The sequence below is a fragment of the Mastacembelus armatus genome, chromosome 14 (assembly GCF_900324485.2).
Source record: "Mastacembelus armatus chromosome 14, fMasArm1.2, whole genome shotgun sequence".
Classification (NCBI taxonomy): domain Eukaryota; kingdom Metazoa; phylum Chordata; class Actinopteri; order Synbranchiformes; family Mastacembelidae; genus Mastacembelus; species Mastacembelus armatus.
Genome location: NC_046646.1, coordinates 7,765,506 through 7,784,481, shown reverse-complemented (window position 1 = coordinate 7,784,481; position 18,976 = coordinate 7,765,506). Strand labels below are relative to the sequence as shown.

At 38.4% G+C, this 18,976-nt stretch overlaps 1 protein-coding gene across 1 annotated transcript in view; it reads left to right on the top strand.

Moving 5' to 3' along the window:
• Positions 1-8,202, top strand: part of gabra3 (gamma-aminobutyric acid type A receptor subunit alpha3) — a 36,725-nt gene extending 28,523 nt beyond the window's left edge. The window contains exons 7-8 of the mRNA XM_033325542.1: positions 1,858-2,063; positions 7,882-8,202. Of these exons, the coding sequence (XP_033181433.1) occupies positions 1,858-2,063; positions 7,882-8,202 (527 nt within the window). The remainder of the gene's footprint in view (positions 1-1,857; positions 2,064-7,881) is intronic.
• The last annotated feature ends 10,774 nt before the right edge of the window (positions 8,203-18,976 follow it).

The following is an 18,976-nucleotide window of genomic DNA, read 5'->3' as shown; positions in this document are numbered from 1 at the left end:
GCCATAGCCTCTTAATAAGGATCAGATCACACATTCAGAGAGGTGAAGCACAGAAAAAAATGTATTACTTTTCAAGGAAATAGTACAAGTGCAAATCCTCACTCATTTAAAAGTATTAAAGAGGATCCCATAGCATTTAACTTTACCTTCCATGAGAATAATTATATCAATATTATGCTGAAGGATATTATTTTTAAAAGGTAAAGTTCAGTCTTCCATTTGATCAATCATCTCTTTGATTAAAGTCGGCCATTGTTATTAACATTATTTATGTTAATAATTTGTTACATTTAACTTTACCTTCCATGGGAATATATTAATGTTAATAACAATTTGGTGTCTGCTTAGATAAAAAAGTAGTTTGCCCTTACCCTGCTTTCAACTGTCATAATATATAAAAGAGCCACTATTTGTCAAATAATTAGCGATGTGGTTTGGAGACAAAGTGCACATTGCACAGTAGACTTGGAACAGCATGCAAAGCCACGGGTCATTTAGAACGTCTCCTGTGAATCATTTCAGTCATACAAGAATTTCCACTTGTAGAGAACAATTTCCTTCACATTTGGAGCTGTATTCAGTGTTGTTTTCTCAGTGGAAAGAATCAAAGATATACTGTAAAGGTCACAGTTCCAACAAAATGCTCACACCTTAAACGTTTGTTCTCACTGTTGCATTCAATTTTATTATTAATAATAATAATAATAAAAATAATAATCTCTATACTATGTTCTTCACATTTGTGTGTCATAGCAGTCAATGATGCGATTTATCATTTTAGTTTCCGGCACCTTCAAGTTGGATTTTGTGGAGATTACCAAATAAAAAGGGTCACCACGTTTAATAGGACTACCTGATTTGCACCTGACCTATATTTACAAATCTCAACTTTGATATTGTAAACAATCCCTATTATTTTTCAATTTTTCCTTTGTTAATACTAATGACCTAAGTAAATGTAGTCATGTAATGCAAAATGTAAATAAATTCATCTCTGCCCTTATAGTGAATAGTAACCCATGGATCTGTGTAATTTTTTTGTCAAATTCTATTTTTTTTTTTTTTTTTTTTTACTAATTTCTCACTAAAAAGATCTAACCTCCATGTTTTCAAATACAATATTCACTTTTAGTGCCCGTGTGTGCATTTTTCATCAGATGAGCCAGGCTGGAACAGATGAAGTGATTGCTTTTATATGGTTGGATGGGTGACCACTGTGCAAGCCACATTTAATTCCCAGCAAAAATGAAAGTAAAGGCCAAGATATGAAACGGTCTGTGGAAGTGTCAAAGTTTATATGCCAAAGAATTCATTTCAAGATTAATTTTAGTAGCTTGAGGTCTGTTTGCACTTTGTGTTCTCCTTAAAAAAATATTATTGTTACCAACCACTACACATTATCCTGCACTGTGCTTGCTGTGTGCAAATATATGCAAGCATCTCTCTGCTTTGGCTTGTATTCAGTCTTATTGCAAACACACCCATTGCCAGAAAAAAAGCCATGTCAGACTGGTTTCACCAAAGCATAGTCAAAAATACAGCCTAAAACACCCATTATTATGGTTAATTGCACTGAGAAGCCAGTTTCTGTTTGAACCACTGGCCCAGCATACTTACAATTGTTACACACCTTTGAACTTTGTTAGTGATACACAGTGGGTTGTGTAAAGTGGATGCTCAAAAAAATAAAAAAGGAAAAGGAAAATTCTATCATTGGCAACAGACATGATGGTCAAACCCACACAAAGCCTCAAGTTCAAAGAATATGAACTTTCCTAAAGTCTCACCTTAAAAAAAAAAAAACAACAACAAAAAAAAAAAAACAATGGTTTACTGATCTTTTTGTTTTATCCTCAGGGGTCACCACTGTCCTAACCATGACCACTCTGAGCATCAGTGCTAGAAACTCCCTTCCTAAGGTGGCTTATGCCACTGCCATGGACTGGTTCATGGCAGTGTGCTATGCCTTTGTCTTCTCTGCCCTGATTGAGTTTGCCACAGTCAACTACTTCACCAAGCGCAGCTGGGCATGGGATGGGAAAAAGGAGGGCATGGAAATAAGGGTGAGTTATTCTTATCTGACATTGTCTGATATTTTGGGAAAACATGTCACACCGGTACTCAAACACCAGCACATCATCCAAAACCACAAAAACATTTTTCATTTTTTTCTTTTCATTTCTCTTTCTTATTAAATTCCAGATTTACTGTTCCCCATCTTTTGATTTGATAACCCTGTTAAAAATGCTCAAATTGCTCACCAAGTCCTCATTTAACACTACAGGAACGATGAGAACAGATTGCATTTTGGAAATTGGTAGAAAATCTCTTCCTTAACACAGCCTGGAGTACTCTATAAAGACTATAAAGAGAGCTTTTATTATTCATTAACAGCCAAATGGAACAGGGACACTGGGGCAGAACAGTGAGAGCACAAACAGAGGTAAACTCCCAGAGACACTGGCCCTGATCTATGATGGTGACATATGTTCCACTCTCATCCTAAAGTCAGCATAGACTCATTCTCCCCAGAAAAGATGGCATCCTTACACCTAGTCTGCACACCACAGAAACTCCGATTACATGGTTAGAGTGCATTATTTAAAAGCACTGCTTGAGGCTAGGCACTTTTTAACTTAGGCATTAAATCTGATAAATCACAATGTACTTAATTTCTATCAATAGTCGATAGTCTAGGCCGACTATGGATTGTTTAGGGGTATAAAATGGTGAATAAATTTCTATCAGCAGGTAAGTGGAACTACAAATGGTGACAGTAGTTTTTTTTTTGTGGTTGACTGTTTGGAGGATGCAGAGTCCTGAACAAGTAGCTTGTCTATGGAGCTGTAATGAAGTCACATAAATAAAAACTGATTAGTTTCTTATAATAACCTCATCACATACATTTACAAGAGTCCGACCAATATGGGTTTTCTGGGGCCGATGCCGATGCCGATATTATGAAGTAAAAAAAAAAAATAAAAAAAAAATCTGATATTGATATATTGGCCGATATTATTTACGTGTATATTATAGTACAGTACCAGTCAAAAGTTTGGATACACTTGTGCAGGCAATGGCATTTCAATTCGTGTGTCCAAACTTTTGACTGGTACTGTATATAGAATACAGTATACATAAACAGAATATATATACACATAAGTGCATTTTAAACACACATTAAAAAATATCTGCAGCATATTCGCCGATACCGATATATCTCCAATAGGCTCATATCGGCCGATAAAATCGGCAAAACGATATATTGGTCGGGCTCTAACTTTCACCGTGATTTCTGTGATGTTTTATAAGCAATCTCATCAAATAAAACCAATTAGAAGCATGAAATCTTAGAGCAGGCAGAGAAACAACAAAATTTAAAGCACTTGGTAATGTGCTGCCTGTATGAAATAAGTGTTTCTGTTTAATTAATGTAGCTGCAGTGACTGCTTCAACATACATCATTCTGAAAGGAACAACTTGGCTTGGATAACTTCACAGAAGCAGCTGTTAGTCTAGTCACCAGTGGTTTTAAAGTGCTTGTAGACTGCAAAATAGGTTTGCCTTCTGTCAATAAGTTTATTAGGATGTACAATACATTTACTATTTCAAAATAAATAGTCTGTCCTTGTTTGCTGAGATCAGTTACCTTAGCAGATCCTCACATTGTGCTGAGAATATGTCAAGAACAGCTTACAATTTGATTCACAGTTCAATTTGCAGAACCACATGTGGGGTTTACAGAGCCATATTGATTTTTGATAGAAAGAGCCAGCAAACCAAACCATGTATTTGTATTTCAGATGTTAGAAACTGAAATGCAAGAAGGCCATTTATACCTTGATTGCTTTATAATAATTAATTTGGTTATTTTCCCTGTTTAATCAGGTAAAATAGACAAATTACTAGATGTACAACTAAGTATGTCTGACCTAGTCAAAAGGCATGTTTTCCATTTCAAACTGATCAGCTCATATAAACAGCGCCAATATACAGTACAAATGAAGTGAACCTATATGAAAACAATGGCCTTTGGTCATATTGCTATAAAAAATCCCATTAGAAACATTATGAACCTGCCCACAAGGTAAAAAAAAGCTGTTATGTTGCTGCTAGCACATAAACATGCTGTAACATTTCTACATTTCAACCACAAACACAACATGGAAAACACATTTCTTCTACTGCAACATACTGTGCCACAAATCTATTTTCTGCTTTTAATGTCTGACACAATCAGTAGAGCCTTTTCAGATTTTTATAGCTTGACATTTGGTCCTCGGGGTGATTGACACAAATGCATATTGCTGCTACAGAACTTTTCAGTTGGTGAGGATAATTTGCAGCGTTACACTGCAGCAATGGAGTTTTTTTTTTTTTTTTTCCTTTCCCCCCCTTCCCTCCTTTTGATGCCTCATCTTAACGGCAACAGCCTGGGCTGCATTCTTGGGGGCTGTGCTGAGCATGCAGTTGTCATGACAGATAAAAAAAGAATAGGGTCACACAGGGAGACGTGGTACTCACATCACACACCCTGCTAGAATGAGCTACCAAAAAAGCAAAGGAAGCTGACTTCACACGGGCTTTCATTTGTTAATGTATTCATAATTTTTATTATTAAAAAAAAAAAAACCTACAGGAGCAGCCCTTACAAAAGAATAGTGATGTTTTATCTGGCTATGACCTTTTGGAAATACAGCCTCCAGTCAGCGAGCTGTAGATGAGTCAGTGGGCACCAATTTACTTTGCTGGTTACAGATTCTTTGAAATTTTCCTTCTTTTTTTTGTCACCTTCTGTTTGACAAGTGACAAGTGACTGATTAGCTCTCCCCTCCCTGGCTGAAGGTGTGCTTATAGCAGGAATTAGCCGATGGGGAGTTTGCTTGGAATGAAAGCCTGGATATTCTTGGTACCGCATGCCACATGATTGGACACTACTGTGTTAAATATTGTGTGCTGATTTCATCAGCTGAGGCAGGAGCACTGGCTCACTACACAGTGGGTCTCACTGCTGGAGCCGAGGAACCATCATGTTTTCATGTGTGTATGTTTGCCTCACAATCTTTTGTCTCGACAGCTTCGGCACAAATGATTTCATGTACAGACGTGATCACAATAGGTTGTTAGAAAACGACGGAGACACAGCCTGTCATTATCGATCCTAGCAGTCACTTTTCGGTAAAGCAGAGCAGAGCGTGACACTGCTACTCACCATACTGTTGCAGGAACAAAAGGGGGAGTTATTACAGCTTTTTCTGAAAGTTCAATGCATGTCAGGTGGTTAAAAAAAAAAAAATGGAGGCACCTTGTTTTTGGGGCTATAGTTTAATAAATGCCCTGCACACTTCTGTTGTTGGAGCTAGAGGTATTATGTGCTACTATTTGCCTTGCTGTGACTATTACAACAAAGAAGGATCCTTGTAAATTAGCAAGATAAAAATATGTCTGAATAGCCATCCTAAATTTAGTCATCTCCACTGGATTCAGTGTTTTGTCAGTTGTAGTATAATAAGTCGGTTTTTGGCAAAAGGCAGATACATGTTTTTTGTTTGTTTTTTTGTCTTTTTGAAGACATGTGCTATTTTAGGAATTGAGCACTACGAAGTAACCAAAATAAATGTGAGAAAATGTGAAGTAGAAGTGTCTTTTATAACCTGTGCTTTTATTTGGAATTAGAAAGTTTACTTGTGTTTACTGCTGGGGGACAGGTAATTTGCAGTGATGGGACCAAGGCTCAGGCTACATCTACAACTACCAGATTAAAAAAGTGTAAATCTTGACATTGTAAATAAAACACGAAAAGCCCACAGACAGGAACTTTGTAGCTCCCTAAACACGGTCTGCAGGCTCATGTGGCCCCACATGCTCACTGCCCACAGACTAAAAAATAGACAATCTTAGACAGGATAAGACTGTCACAAGGTTCAGTTACATACACACACACACTGCAAACAGTAAGACATAGCGAGGCATAATTACCCCCAGGACACACTTACTCACACTCATAAAGAAATTCTGATGCAACAGTTTGCAGAAGTTATGAAGACAAGGTCATTAGACGCATTGTATTTGGGGGCCATTTGTGCCTGCAGGTAGACAAATGACTTTGAATAGTGAGCAAGAATCTTTGGCTGGAAGCAAATTGTGTCCTTTATCACAGTAGGCTGATAACACGCACGCAAGTCAATGCCACATGTGCTTTCCCTAATAATTTAACTAAATAAATTACTGTGGCGCAAGGCCAAGTGGAAAAAGTGACAAAATGACTTTGCTTGGCTCGCTTGCCAGGTTGCTGTGCAAAGACCATCCCTAATACCAAGGACTGCAGAGTTTAGGAGGTCACAATTAAGGTCAGAGAACACATTTGTACTTTGCTTTTCCTGCTGAGGTAAGCCATCCCTGTGATAGAGGAAGCTAGTGGTGGTGGTGGTGTTAGATGTGGAGGAATCGGCATCATGGGAAAGTATCTGGTTATCTTGGGGGCATCAGTGCGACTCTTTCTCACCCTGAACGAATTGACTTGAGATAGAGTCGTTCAGGCAGCAGCTCACCATTTGTCACATTTGACTTTCACAAATGGTTTCCCTGAGAATTTTATGCACACTGGTCCAGCTCAGGAACTGACCAAACATACGACACATTTTGTCTCTCGTAAAAGCCATTTGTGTGCCTCCACTTCTAAGTGTATGTGAGTATACAGACCAAACAAAACATTTGATGATGTGTTGCGTGTGGAAGAAATCCACCGTGAAGCGTTCTGGAGGAGGAGAAGAGGGGACATTAGTTATGCTAATTAAAAAGATATAGTGAAGGAAAAAGGAAGGAAAATTAAATGAAGCTGAAAAAGTAGAGCAAAAATTAAAGCCAGGCTCAAAGCAACAGTGAAAACAAAGAGCAGTGAAACTGAAACTCTTTTCCGTAACACGTACATAGTTTTGTTGCAGATCTTAAAGTGGCCACAGAGGAAATGAATGGTGTGAAGAAAATGACCCTAGTACAGGCTCACACATTACATGCCACACATAAAACTAAAACTCTGCCCGGTGATCAATCTTGGTGCCCTACTTGTTCACTCACTTTACAATGTGTACTGCACTGTACTCTTTTAAGCTGACAGGATCCTCTGGCGATGTGAGTTTAGCTATCATTGTACCATTTTGCCAAATACAATTCTCCTTCCCTCTGCAATTTCCATATAAAAGATGAAGAAGTTTACTGATTTCTCTCTAGTAGAAGGAAGAAGGTAGTTTTCTCCATCCAGCTTTATCTCACACAGCCTTTGTCGTGTTTGTTTTATCGCAAGCTGTTTGCCTGGAGAGGCCTGGCTGCTCTCATTGATACAGTTTGTCAGACATGTTTTCAGGCACAGTTATTTTGCTTTGTTTCTAATCCTGTTCTGTGCTGCTACTGCTACTGTTGGCAGTATCACACGCCAGTCCAGCCTGGTTCTGCAATGATGCGAAACACAATTGTCCCTATTACCACACTCTTAATTTTACCAGCCTTATAATTCTGTCATGAATATTCATCATGACCTTTTTTTTCTGCAATCCAGATTCCTGTGTTGCAGATCTGAATTGACAATATTAGTGTTAAATGCTCAAAAGTAGATCCAGCTAGTTAGTGATGAGTTGAGTATGCAAGTTGGGTAATTTTAATATAATTGGTAAACTTTTTTTCTTTTCTACTTTTCTTTTCAGGAACCGTTTCAGGCTAACATGGCCAGGATTAAAGATATGGTTAGGCTTTTGTTTTGTTCTTGTGTGTGTCGTGTCTCGTGGTGTTGCTTCTATTTCCTCTTTATGAGTTCAAATGGAAGTATTGTTAAGTCTGATGCTTCCCTCCTGACAAACTTTACTTTACTACCTTGTTCTTTTTCAGAGAAGAGAATCGGCAACTTTATCCAAAAAGGCAAACAACACCTTCAACATTGTTGGAACCACCTACGCCATCAACGTAGTCAAAGACCAAGGCTTAACGACCATTTCCAAGAGTGCCAGTGGTGCAATGGCCAAACACCCCTATCTGTCTAAAATAGACGACCCATACACGGAGGCCAAGAAGTCCTACAACCGTGTCAGCAAAGTGGACAAAATATCACGCATCATTTTCCCAGTTCTGTTCTTCATCTTCAATTTAGGCTACTGGGCCACATATGTCAACAGAAAGCCCGCTATCATGAAGGCAAACAACCTAAACTGAATTTGAACCACAGCTATAGGCTTGATCTGGTTTTGTTCAGAGGGTAGAAAGATTTGTAGGAGGCCCGTTACATCTTATTGTGTGTGTATGTGTGCGAGCGTGTTTCATCTGTCTGTTTTCTTAAGCATTTGATATTTTTGCACGTCTGTGTAGATGGAAGCCAAATTTTATCATCATACTAGGGTCATATATAGTCATGGACCCTGAAGGGGTCACATCAAACTGTGTGTTGTGTAGCATCTCTTTGCTCCCCTCCACACTTAGCTCTGGCCCTGTTCCCTGTTGTGAGTTTCCAAGTGTTTCTTTGCTATATCTTGATCGCTTGCTGTTTTGTAAAATAGTCAAATCGTGTTTTCACCGTGTTTCAACATGTTTGCGCTTTGCTTGTAATAAGTCAGAGCAAGCATGTGTTTGAAGTTTTCATTGTAACTTATTAGCAATGATAATGTTTTGACACATTCATCGAGTTAACAACATGCGTGCATGCACACATACACACAGTGATGCATCAGAAAACGCCAGCAGAGCCATCCATGGGTCGCTTTACTGTGCTGCGTTAGCTGGGGGCAGCGTGAATAGTTCTATAGGAACATCATTAATAATCGTCAGTGTCTGGCCTTCAGCTCGCACTGAATCTCAGCAGACCCAGTGCAGTATCATCTGGAATTGCTTTTGTGTCCCATGGGGCTGTCTGTGTATTTTCTAATCCAGTGGCTCTTATTGTTTTAACTGGCTGACTATGTTTAATGACAGAAGCTGTGCCTTGGTGAATACACACACCATAAAGAAAAAGGCTTTGACACACATTCACTTGCATTTTCAACTCATATGCACAAAGGTCTGTGACTACATTACATGCAAATATGTACTGGTGTCCACAGGCTCTATATACTGCAGTATGCGGTCCCCCACACCCACCCACAGCCCATGGGCACCAAGTGTAAAATTGCCCATTAGTGTGGAAGGTTAACAGACCTCTGCCTGTGAAAAGATGAAGCAAAGAGATTAAAGGATCAAGTGTAGTCCAGAACAATTATGAAGTTCATTTTTGGCTCATGGTGTGGCGACTCCAAGAGCTGCGCAGTCATAATGAACTACCATCATTACCTCAGACTGAAGTCGAAATCTGAATTGCAGTTCATTATACAATTTCCCAAGGAAACGCAAATTACACTGGCTGATAATTAAACCATACCAGATACAGTTTCTTTCTTAAAGTATATTGTGGGCAGGCACTCCAGTGCCAGTATTTTTGTGTCCCCCCTCCAATTCAGTCACTGTAGTGGGTTGGCTCCAGTATGATTTCTCTGTATGTCAAGTCATGAGCACGATTTTGAATCATGTTCTTTTGCCCTTTTACACCTGACTGTATAAAGTATACTGGTGAAGATTTGTTTGTCTACATATGCTGTACTGTTTCTGTGTTTTGTAGTAGACAACAAAGGCCATTATGTCACAATATTTCTAAACAGACTATCATCATTTGGGGGAAAAAAATGTCGTCAAATGGATGAAGAAAAAAATATATATATTTCTCCAACAATAAAACTACAAACTAAGTTTAAGTCTTGAAGACCATACCAGTGGTCAACAAGTGATGGTTTCAAAGTTGAAAACCAGCTGTGCCAACTGCCTCCAACTTCTGTTTCTCCTTTACGTGTATTTTTGTTATGTGCTGAATCTGGTAAGGGTTATACATATATATATATAAATATAAGAGTAATTTCTGCCTTTTTAGCAGCTGCACTCTGGATATATTGCATTATCTTAATTACAGTGTAGAATTTGATGACTGCTGTACTTTAGATTCCAACATGCATTGGATCTTTTCAGACTGTCAGTGGTAATCATAGGACAATAAGTGAACTGTGTTGTGGCCTCTTTAAAGACGTGTTAATAACACAAACCATGTAACCAATGTAAAAGTCATAGGTTAATGCATGACAATCTGTACATGTGTATGTCTACAACCTCCGATAATGGTGTTCGTTACACTGAAATAGGGCTTAGTATCAATGTTTCTGTAGTTCATGCCAGTTACTCAACAATTACTCACTTATGATCTCTGCAGCTTTTGCATCAACACACAAATTCCAATTATTCCAATTGTGCATATCGATATGATGCTAATTATTCTTGGTAGGCACGGAGTTCCAATTGTGTCATTTGATAACACACTCATTTTAGGTACAGTTTAATATACAAACACAATGAGCTGGTTTTACATTCATCTCAGTTACAAATATTAAAACACAAAATGAGGGAGAGATAAGTCGGTGTGCATACATGTAGGGAGATGCATAACCACAAAATACAATTTCATTCCTGTCAACTAGTAATCACAGGGTCAGTTTTTATTCTGTTTCATGCATAAAATTAAAAACTAATGAACAAAAGATAAATGGTATGGGTTTCACCAACTCTACTCATACCAGTTCGTTTAAATTAGCAGACACTGTAAAAGAGAGAATCTAAACGTGTTAAAAGTCTTCATACCATGAGCATATAGAGCATAGAGGGCGTATTGTTCATTTTAGCCATCCAGTGACACAAAATGGAGCAGCACAAATATCTCCTGGTAAACTCTTCAAATTTTTATAGGCACCTCAAACCACAAATCTGGTCTGACATGCAATATGTAATAATGCTCCCACATACTTCTCAACACCATGGGAAAACAGAGACTGAATATCTTAATACTGACACAGTATGATTTTTTTCATAAAATATACTTCATGAATTGATACACTTCAAGAGGTGTCTCTTTTCTCTTTTCAAACTTGATTTTTATCATTTCATCTCAAATTGATTCATGATACACATCTGCTGAGGGTGTTTAAAGCCTCCTGGCTGCTGCTAATTTAGGATCTCATGACACTGAGCGCTAATGTTTATGTATGATTCATCTCGGTGATGTGATCGAGGTACTTTACGTAAGCAGTACCAAGCAGCAGCTGCTGCATATTTGAATTGCATTTGCGAGATAACTTGCGTCAAATATCACCAATATGTCCACTCACCCTTAGCCAATTAACATGTATATTGTACAATGCGATGACCAAAGACACATACACATAATTTCTTGCATATTCCAGGCGATTACCAGGAGATTCATTTAGATTTTAGTCTATTCCATTTGCAATGTCGTATTTACTATACTTTACTATCTATCCTCCAAACTGCTCAGACTCATGCAATGAAGCAAAAATAAGACAGTGACTGATCAACTTTAAAAGAAGTTTAGAATAAAACAGTATTTTGAAGAATATGCATACACAATTGGCAAATTAGGACAAAACTTATGGGTTTTTTTTTTTGTTTGTTTTGTTTTTTTATATATTAATATATATATAAAAAATATATACATATTCTTTCCTGACAATAACAAGACTCTCCTGTATTGTTGCAATTTAAATTTATGATTGTGTTATTCATGTCCTAAATCTTTTCCTCACAGGGCCAGAGTTAACTTCAGCAGAAACATGTCATCCTATAAGATGAAAGTATATTAACAGTATATTACTATATGAATATATTTATGCTATTCAGTACAGCATTAAATATTATTTTATACAACATAACCTCTACAGCATTGATGCAAAACTCTTAATGGATAGAAAGCCGTAGACAAATAGACTAAACAAATTATTAAAACTAAATGGCAACAGTTCTAATTGCTCAGAATAGTGTTACTAAGTTGTGAATTTGTAGATATTGTGAAATCAATTCCAATAGTTTTTTTTTGTGAATATTGATATGTCACATCATTTATTTTTACATCTGATAAGTACCGCTGTCTTACACTGAACTCTGTAACACTACGTGTTATGGTATTTTAAAGATGTACAGTAGAGATAATATATTCATCAAGCTACTTACAAGATCAATACCTTGTGTGCACTTTTCAAACCTAACTGTGAATTAGCAGCTGTTTGCAAACAGAGTTGTACACACTGTGTTCACGCTCCCGCAATTTCATTGCATGTCCCAACGCATTCAGAGATCAAAGACTTCCTCCACAAAGATAGCTCCAGGAACTTAGTGGACTTTGTGTTTTTGTTGGGAAGTTGCTATCTGTTATGCTCAGTGACTGGACTCTGTATGTTGCCCTCTTGTTCATGTGCTTACTGTATGACATGTAGCAAATGGAAATGAGGATTAAAAGGACATTGTATTTTGTCTTGGAGTTTTAAGACCCTTCTTCAAGCTTCAAAGGTCCATATTAAACACTATAGACTCATCTGATATTCCTACTGAATGAGGATTTTTGTCTGATTCTGTGTGCCAGAGGATGCAAGTCATTTTGTGTGTTATGTTCACTCTGACTTATTAGGCAAAAAACAAGCAATACAGCGAAAGGACATCGCACAAGGAAGAAAATATGTGGCACACATTTTAATCAAAGCACATGCACCTGACATTGCTTGCAATATATGAAGTTTGGCATAAACATATGCACCTCTCAATATTTATGTACATTACTCATAGAAGACGACAGCGAAGGCATAAATATTGTAAACTCACTATCCTCATATCTAATGTTGTGACTCACTTACTGAACACCGATTCATTCCTGCATATGAGTAATTGTCCTAATCAGCATCTGAAATAACAGCAAATGATATTTTAAGGGTCTATTTTGTTGCCTATAAAAGCTGCTCATGGACATGGAGTAAAATTAAGATACTGTAGTAAGTGAAAGTAACATTTTGTTTTTGAAGCCCTGAAAAAATGTCAACATGTTTGAGGGCTGCAGTGATGATCTTTGGCCAGAAAGTGTTGCAACAATTTACCCATTTGACTTCATAAATTATTTAGCATAATAAGTAAACACTTAAAATCCTCATCTCTATCAGAAAACAGCCCAGTATAAATAAATAAAATATTATCCGCAACATCCCAATGTAATACAACTGCAATAGAACAGACATAAGTGATCCAAACAACATTTAAAAATATGAGACCTCCTAAAGCCTGTACAGAGCACTGAACAAAGCAGCAAAGAGGAAATTACTGAGTATTATGGATGAACAAGTTTGTGCTGCTGCCTATAGACTTTGAAGGTTACTGTATCTCTCTGGCCCTCACCCAGTTCTGGCTGCCCTGTCGGGGCCTTCGGCTGCACAGGTAGGGGTAAAATGAGCTTTGTAAAACTCTACATGGATATATTAGGTTTTTTGCTTACTTGTGCAAGCTATGATAAATGAAACAATCCATTTTCCACTTAGTGCTACTGTTGACACCTGCTCTAGGAACATATAGTGCTCAGTGTTTTTGAGCCACATGAGTGTGGTGCTCATCTCCATGCTTGCAAATACGGAAAAAAAAAAAACACACACACACACATTTGAGCACATTAAAGTGACTGAAGACTTGTCATATTTAGCAAAGGTGAAGGCCATCTACTTGGATAATAGCTCTAAATGTATATACAGTGGGTACGGAAAGTATTCAGACCCTTTGCAGTGACACTCATATTTAACTCACATGCTGTCCATTTCTTCTGATCCTCCTTGAGATGGTTCTGCTCCTTCATTGGAGTCCAGCTGTGTTTAACTAAACTGATTGGACTTGATTAGGAAAGGCACACACCTGTCTATATAAGACCTTACAGCTCACAGTGCATGTCAGAGCAAATGAGAATCATGAGGTCGAAGGAACTGCCCAAGGAGCTCAGAGACAGAATTGTGGCAAGGCACAGATCTGGCCAAGGTTACAAAAGAATTTATGCAGCACTCAAGGTTCCTAAGAGCACAGTGGCCTCCATAATCCTCAAATGGAAAAAGTATGGGACGACCAGAACTCTTCCTAGACCTGGCCGTCCAGCCAAACTGAGCAATCGTGGGAGAAGAGCCTTGGTGAGAGGTAAAGAAGAACCCAAAGATCACTGTGGCTGAGCTCCAGAGATGCAGTAGGGAGATGGGAGAAAGTTCCACAGAGTCAACTATCACTGCAGCCCTCCACCAGTCGGGGCTTTATGGCAGAGTGGCCCGACGGAAGCCTCTCCTCAGTGCAAGACACATGAAAGCCTGCATAGAGTTTGCCAAAAAACACATGAAGGACTCCCAGACTATGAGAAATAAGACTCTCTGGTCTGATGAGACCAAGATTGAACTTTTTGGCGTTAATTCTAAGCGGTATGTGTGGAGAAAACCAGGCACTGCTCATCCCCTGTCCAATACAATCCCTACAGTGAAACATGGTGGTGGGAGCATCATGTTGTGGGGGTGTTTTTCAGCTGCAGGGACAGGACGACTGGTTGCAATTGAAGGAAAGATGAATGCGGCCAAGTACAGAGATATCCTGGAAGAAAACCTCTTCCAGAGTGCTCAGGACCTCAGACTGGGCCGAAGGTTCACCTTTCAACAGGACAATGACCCTAGGCACACAGCTAAAATAACAAAGGAGTGGCTTCGGAACAACTCTGTGACCGTTCTTGACTGGCCCAGCCAGAGCCCTGACCTAAACCCATTTGAGCATCTCTGGAGAGACCTGAAAATGGCTGTCCACCAACGTTCACCATCCAACCTGACAGAACTGGAGAGGATCTGCAAGGAAGAATGGCAGAGGATCCCCAAATCCAGGTGTGAAAAACTTGTTGCATCATTCCCAAGAAGACTCATGGCTGTACTAGCTCAAAAGGGTGCTTCTACTCAATACTGAGCACAGGGTCTGAATACTTATGACCATGTGATATTTCAGTTTTTCTTTTGTAATAAATTTGCAAAAATTTCTACATTTCTGTTTTTTTCTGTCAAGATGGGGTGCTGAGTGTACATTAATGAGAAATAAAATGAACTTTTTTGATTTTGGCAAATGGCTGCAATGACACAAAGAGTGAAACATTTAAAGGGGTCTGAATACTTTCCGTACCCACTGTATATGACAATGAAAATACTGACAATTTTTTAATGAAACCACAATTATTGGCCAGTTGGTAGAGGTAGTATATTAAACACATTGTTTAATAACAAAAAGAAAAATATGCAAATCAACACGCACACACGCGTGCACACGCACACACACACACACACACACACACACACACACACACACACACACACACACACACACACACACACACACACACACACGGTACCTGCTTTCCTTCCAGAAAAATGCTAAAGTTAAGGGTTATACAGGTCATTTTTGCACCAGAAATGAATAATGCAGTTATATCTAATTTGTACATCTGTACAAACTCATGACCTCAGCGATTACAGTAACTAACACCAAACATGCAAATAGGATAAGTTGCAACTGTGAGATGTGAAGTCAGTACTGTGAAGAAAGAGACTCATGGCGTTTGTGTTGACACTCTCACGGATATGAAAACAGAAAGAATTTGATGCTTGATCTCCACTGACTTATGAGCAGGGTGCAAGGCAGTCTTGTCATACATGAAACATGTTTCCCCTTTGTTTTTAACCTTTGTTAGCTGTGTCCACCTTTCGATTACTGAGGTTTATTTGTGGGGCTACTAACAAACTGTCTCCATCCTTTGGTCCAGCAATTTCTGTTCTCTACAGTGAATAAAGACAAAGTGCTTTTATGTGTCTGTTAGTGTGACTGAGTGTTTTGAAAATGCACTGCTGATTTCAGTTAATGAAAAACATTACAGAGTAAATTGAAGCTCCCTGTAGCAGTCTGGTCCACCAAAAGTCACTCAGGGGAGTCTTCAATCTCAGAGACGTGCAGCTCCTCACAGGGGACAAGGCAATTACGCTGCAGCCAGCTGGGGGGGCACTAGTTATGTACCATAGTTCAAAGAGTTCAAAGGCAGCAGTAGGCAGTAACATTTCAGTCAACCAACTGCACAGAATATAAAACGCTGATATTATGCATGCTTGTAAAAATCTGCCAAAGCAGCCACGTTAACCCTTTACTTTCAGCTGAAATAGTTCTCTTAATGCTGAGCTGACTAGGAAGTCTGGTGGAAATCTGTGACAACTATTCCTTCAGTTTCTATTACTGGAGATTAATTATGTCAACGAACAAGACACTCACATTTACTTCAAGACAGCTAACAGGCCTATAGTTCAAACCTCTCAACACATCCTAGTGAGCCAAAAGCAAAGTCCCCTAAAACAACAACACGACCACAGTTGGAAGAGAAGTCCCATACCCAGTCACAAAACGAATTAATTACCTGTAAGACTGGATATTTGCATAAAAAACACAAAATACTTATTATGTACTTGCCATCCAACCACCAAAGGAGAAAGCTATTCACAATAACAGCCAATGCACACAGGTAAATGATTATTAGCAGAAAGTGACCACAAGCAGTTCTGAGGTAACAACAAACAACCAGCAGGCATTTTGTCAAGAACATAAACAAAACAGAGCAAATACAAAACTTAAAAATAAATGTTTATGTTAGCACAAACAGTTTTCCCAAACACTCAGCCTACCTAGTTTGCTGAGGTGAGACGTCTTTAGGAAGAGTCGCAGGCTGAAGATGGGACAGGACTGAACTTTGAGTTGGACGCTGAGCAGACTGGTCACACGGGGGCCTCGGGTGAGGGCCGAGAGGAGCCAACCGCAGCTACCACACGGCCTACATGGAGACACGGTCGGTCGCAGGTGATTAAACTAATTAGTTGGTATCAGCAGTTGTTTGTAGCGTTAACAGGAAGCTAACTCGTTGTTGCTACACTTTAATGTAAAAAGCAAAAGAAGGGCAGATCGTATTTTGGAAAACTAACGCCGTGATACCTGGTTACCACCTGTGCTCACTACTGCGCAGACTCACACGGAAAATGGCAGCCGAGCCTTCAGTGGCTTTGCCGCTGATTACCTGGATCAGGTGTGTTCAGCCAATCAGAAGCTGGGAGGGCCGTGGTCCTCATGGGTCACCTGAATTCTGCTCTGACCCGGATCTTCTTAATACATACATGAAGTTAACTTCTAATGTGCCTTTTCACAGTGGACATTTAAGCTGTCACTGTTGTAAAAGCACATGAGTAACATTAATGATCGCACCATGTTGTTGAAGTGGCACCATAAGCCAAGCTATCGTTAGTTTGACTCTTTATACAATATTACCCAATAGCCTACTGTATTTAAGAGCAATTTAGTTAGAGTACTGCCCTTGTATATTTCACTGATGAAAGTGATGGAAGAAGTACTTGGATTGTTTCAAGTCTAAAGCAGCTATACCAAGGTATAAATACTCGCATAAGGAAAATTCATCCATTAAAAGTTTAAATAAAAATTAATTTATTGGAATACGGGGTTATTAGTATAAAAATATACTTAAAATGGCAGTGAAATACTATTTATTTACTATTACAGAAGGCTCTTGTGTTATGTGGTAATGATCTTGTTATCTCAGGATGTTATCTTGATACTGGGTTAATCATCTTGTTTTCGAGGGCAGATAGCTCATAATAGATATTATACAGTTTTAAACAAGAATTTAAATGAGAATTGATTACTTTTAAATTTGTGGTATTGCTGTTTTTATGTGAATAAAGGAGCTTAATTTGACTGCCACAATGACTTGATTCTTACAGATAAATTTGAATTGACAATCCCATCTTGCTCTCATTGGGCTGAATTTAACCATCTAATTCTACAGTATTTGCATCAGCCACCCTCAACTATGGCAAAAAATATATATTAATCCAAGCCATTAAGAGATGTTTCTATATGTTCAGTATTGTTTCTCATTATCCCACTGTCTAATTTTTCCACAGAGCAAAATTATAGTATTCAATGTACTCCAGGGATCACTGCTAAAGACAATGCAGGAATCGTTTCATCTCAAGGGAAAGTAAATTTGATGTAAAATAATCCAAACTAAGCTTGTGTAATGCTTGTAAATTCAAAAATGTATTTTGGGCCATTACTGTCACTGCCACAGGGCTTAAATAAGGATTATACATTTTTCCTTGCACGTCAATAAATGTACATTGTAGTGGCACTAATGAAAATCAATGAGACAAATATGTACTGCATATGTTATATGATATGGAAATGTTTTTTTAGAGTAGAAAGTAACAATGTTTAGAGTGAAAGTATTATTCTCACCATGAAAAAAGTATTTATTAGCCAAGGAATAATTTATGGATTAGAAATTGTTAGACAGGTGGATTTGAAATACCTCAGAAATGCTTGTGGAGGTGTGAATTAGAGACACGACAGGTATCTCTTCAGTTTAGGCTGGCATTTAAGGAGTCGACATCTTTGAACTTCTAAAAGCCTGCCCACTGATATCTGTGACATCCAAATGTAAGACAGGGTTATTATCCTAGTCATAGCCATGCAGTGAGCAAATAGTCTTTGGAGCAGTGTCAGCTCTGATTGTCCATTACAGCCTGCTTCTTTCCGCTGCTGAATTGCAACCATTCAGGTGAAATTTTAATGAGCTACCCCTGAGTCCAAATGTGTATGTGATCCTTTTCAACAAATGTGTCTCTTTAAGGTCCACTGTCCAGTACAAGTATTTTGCCCAGCATAACTTATTTGTTCATTGTCATGTGGACAAGTAAAATAACCTTTCACTTGTCCAAGAGCATATGTAGCCACAGAGGAAAAGTTTGTCTGTATTACACATATATTCCTCTTCCCACTTATATGGTCTGTATGAAACAGGGAGTGTAGCAGCACTGAATGATATTGATTGTTAATTACTTATTATTCACATGGTGAGTAATTATTGCTACTAAAAGTAATTGGAATATCACAATAATAGTAAAAAGAGCAACTATTCAGGACTTACAAGAGAAAGTTCTCCTGCATGTTTACCTAAAAAACATGTACGTGGTGC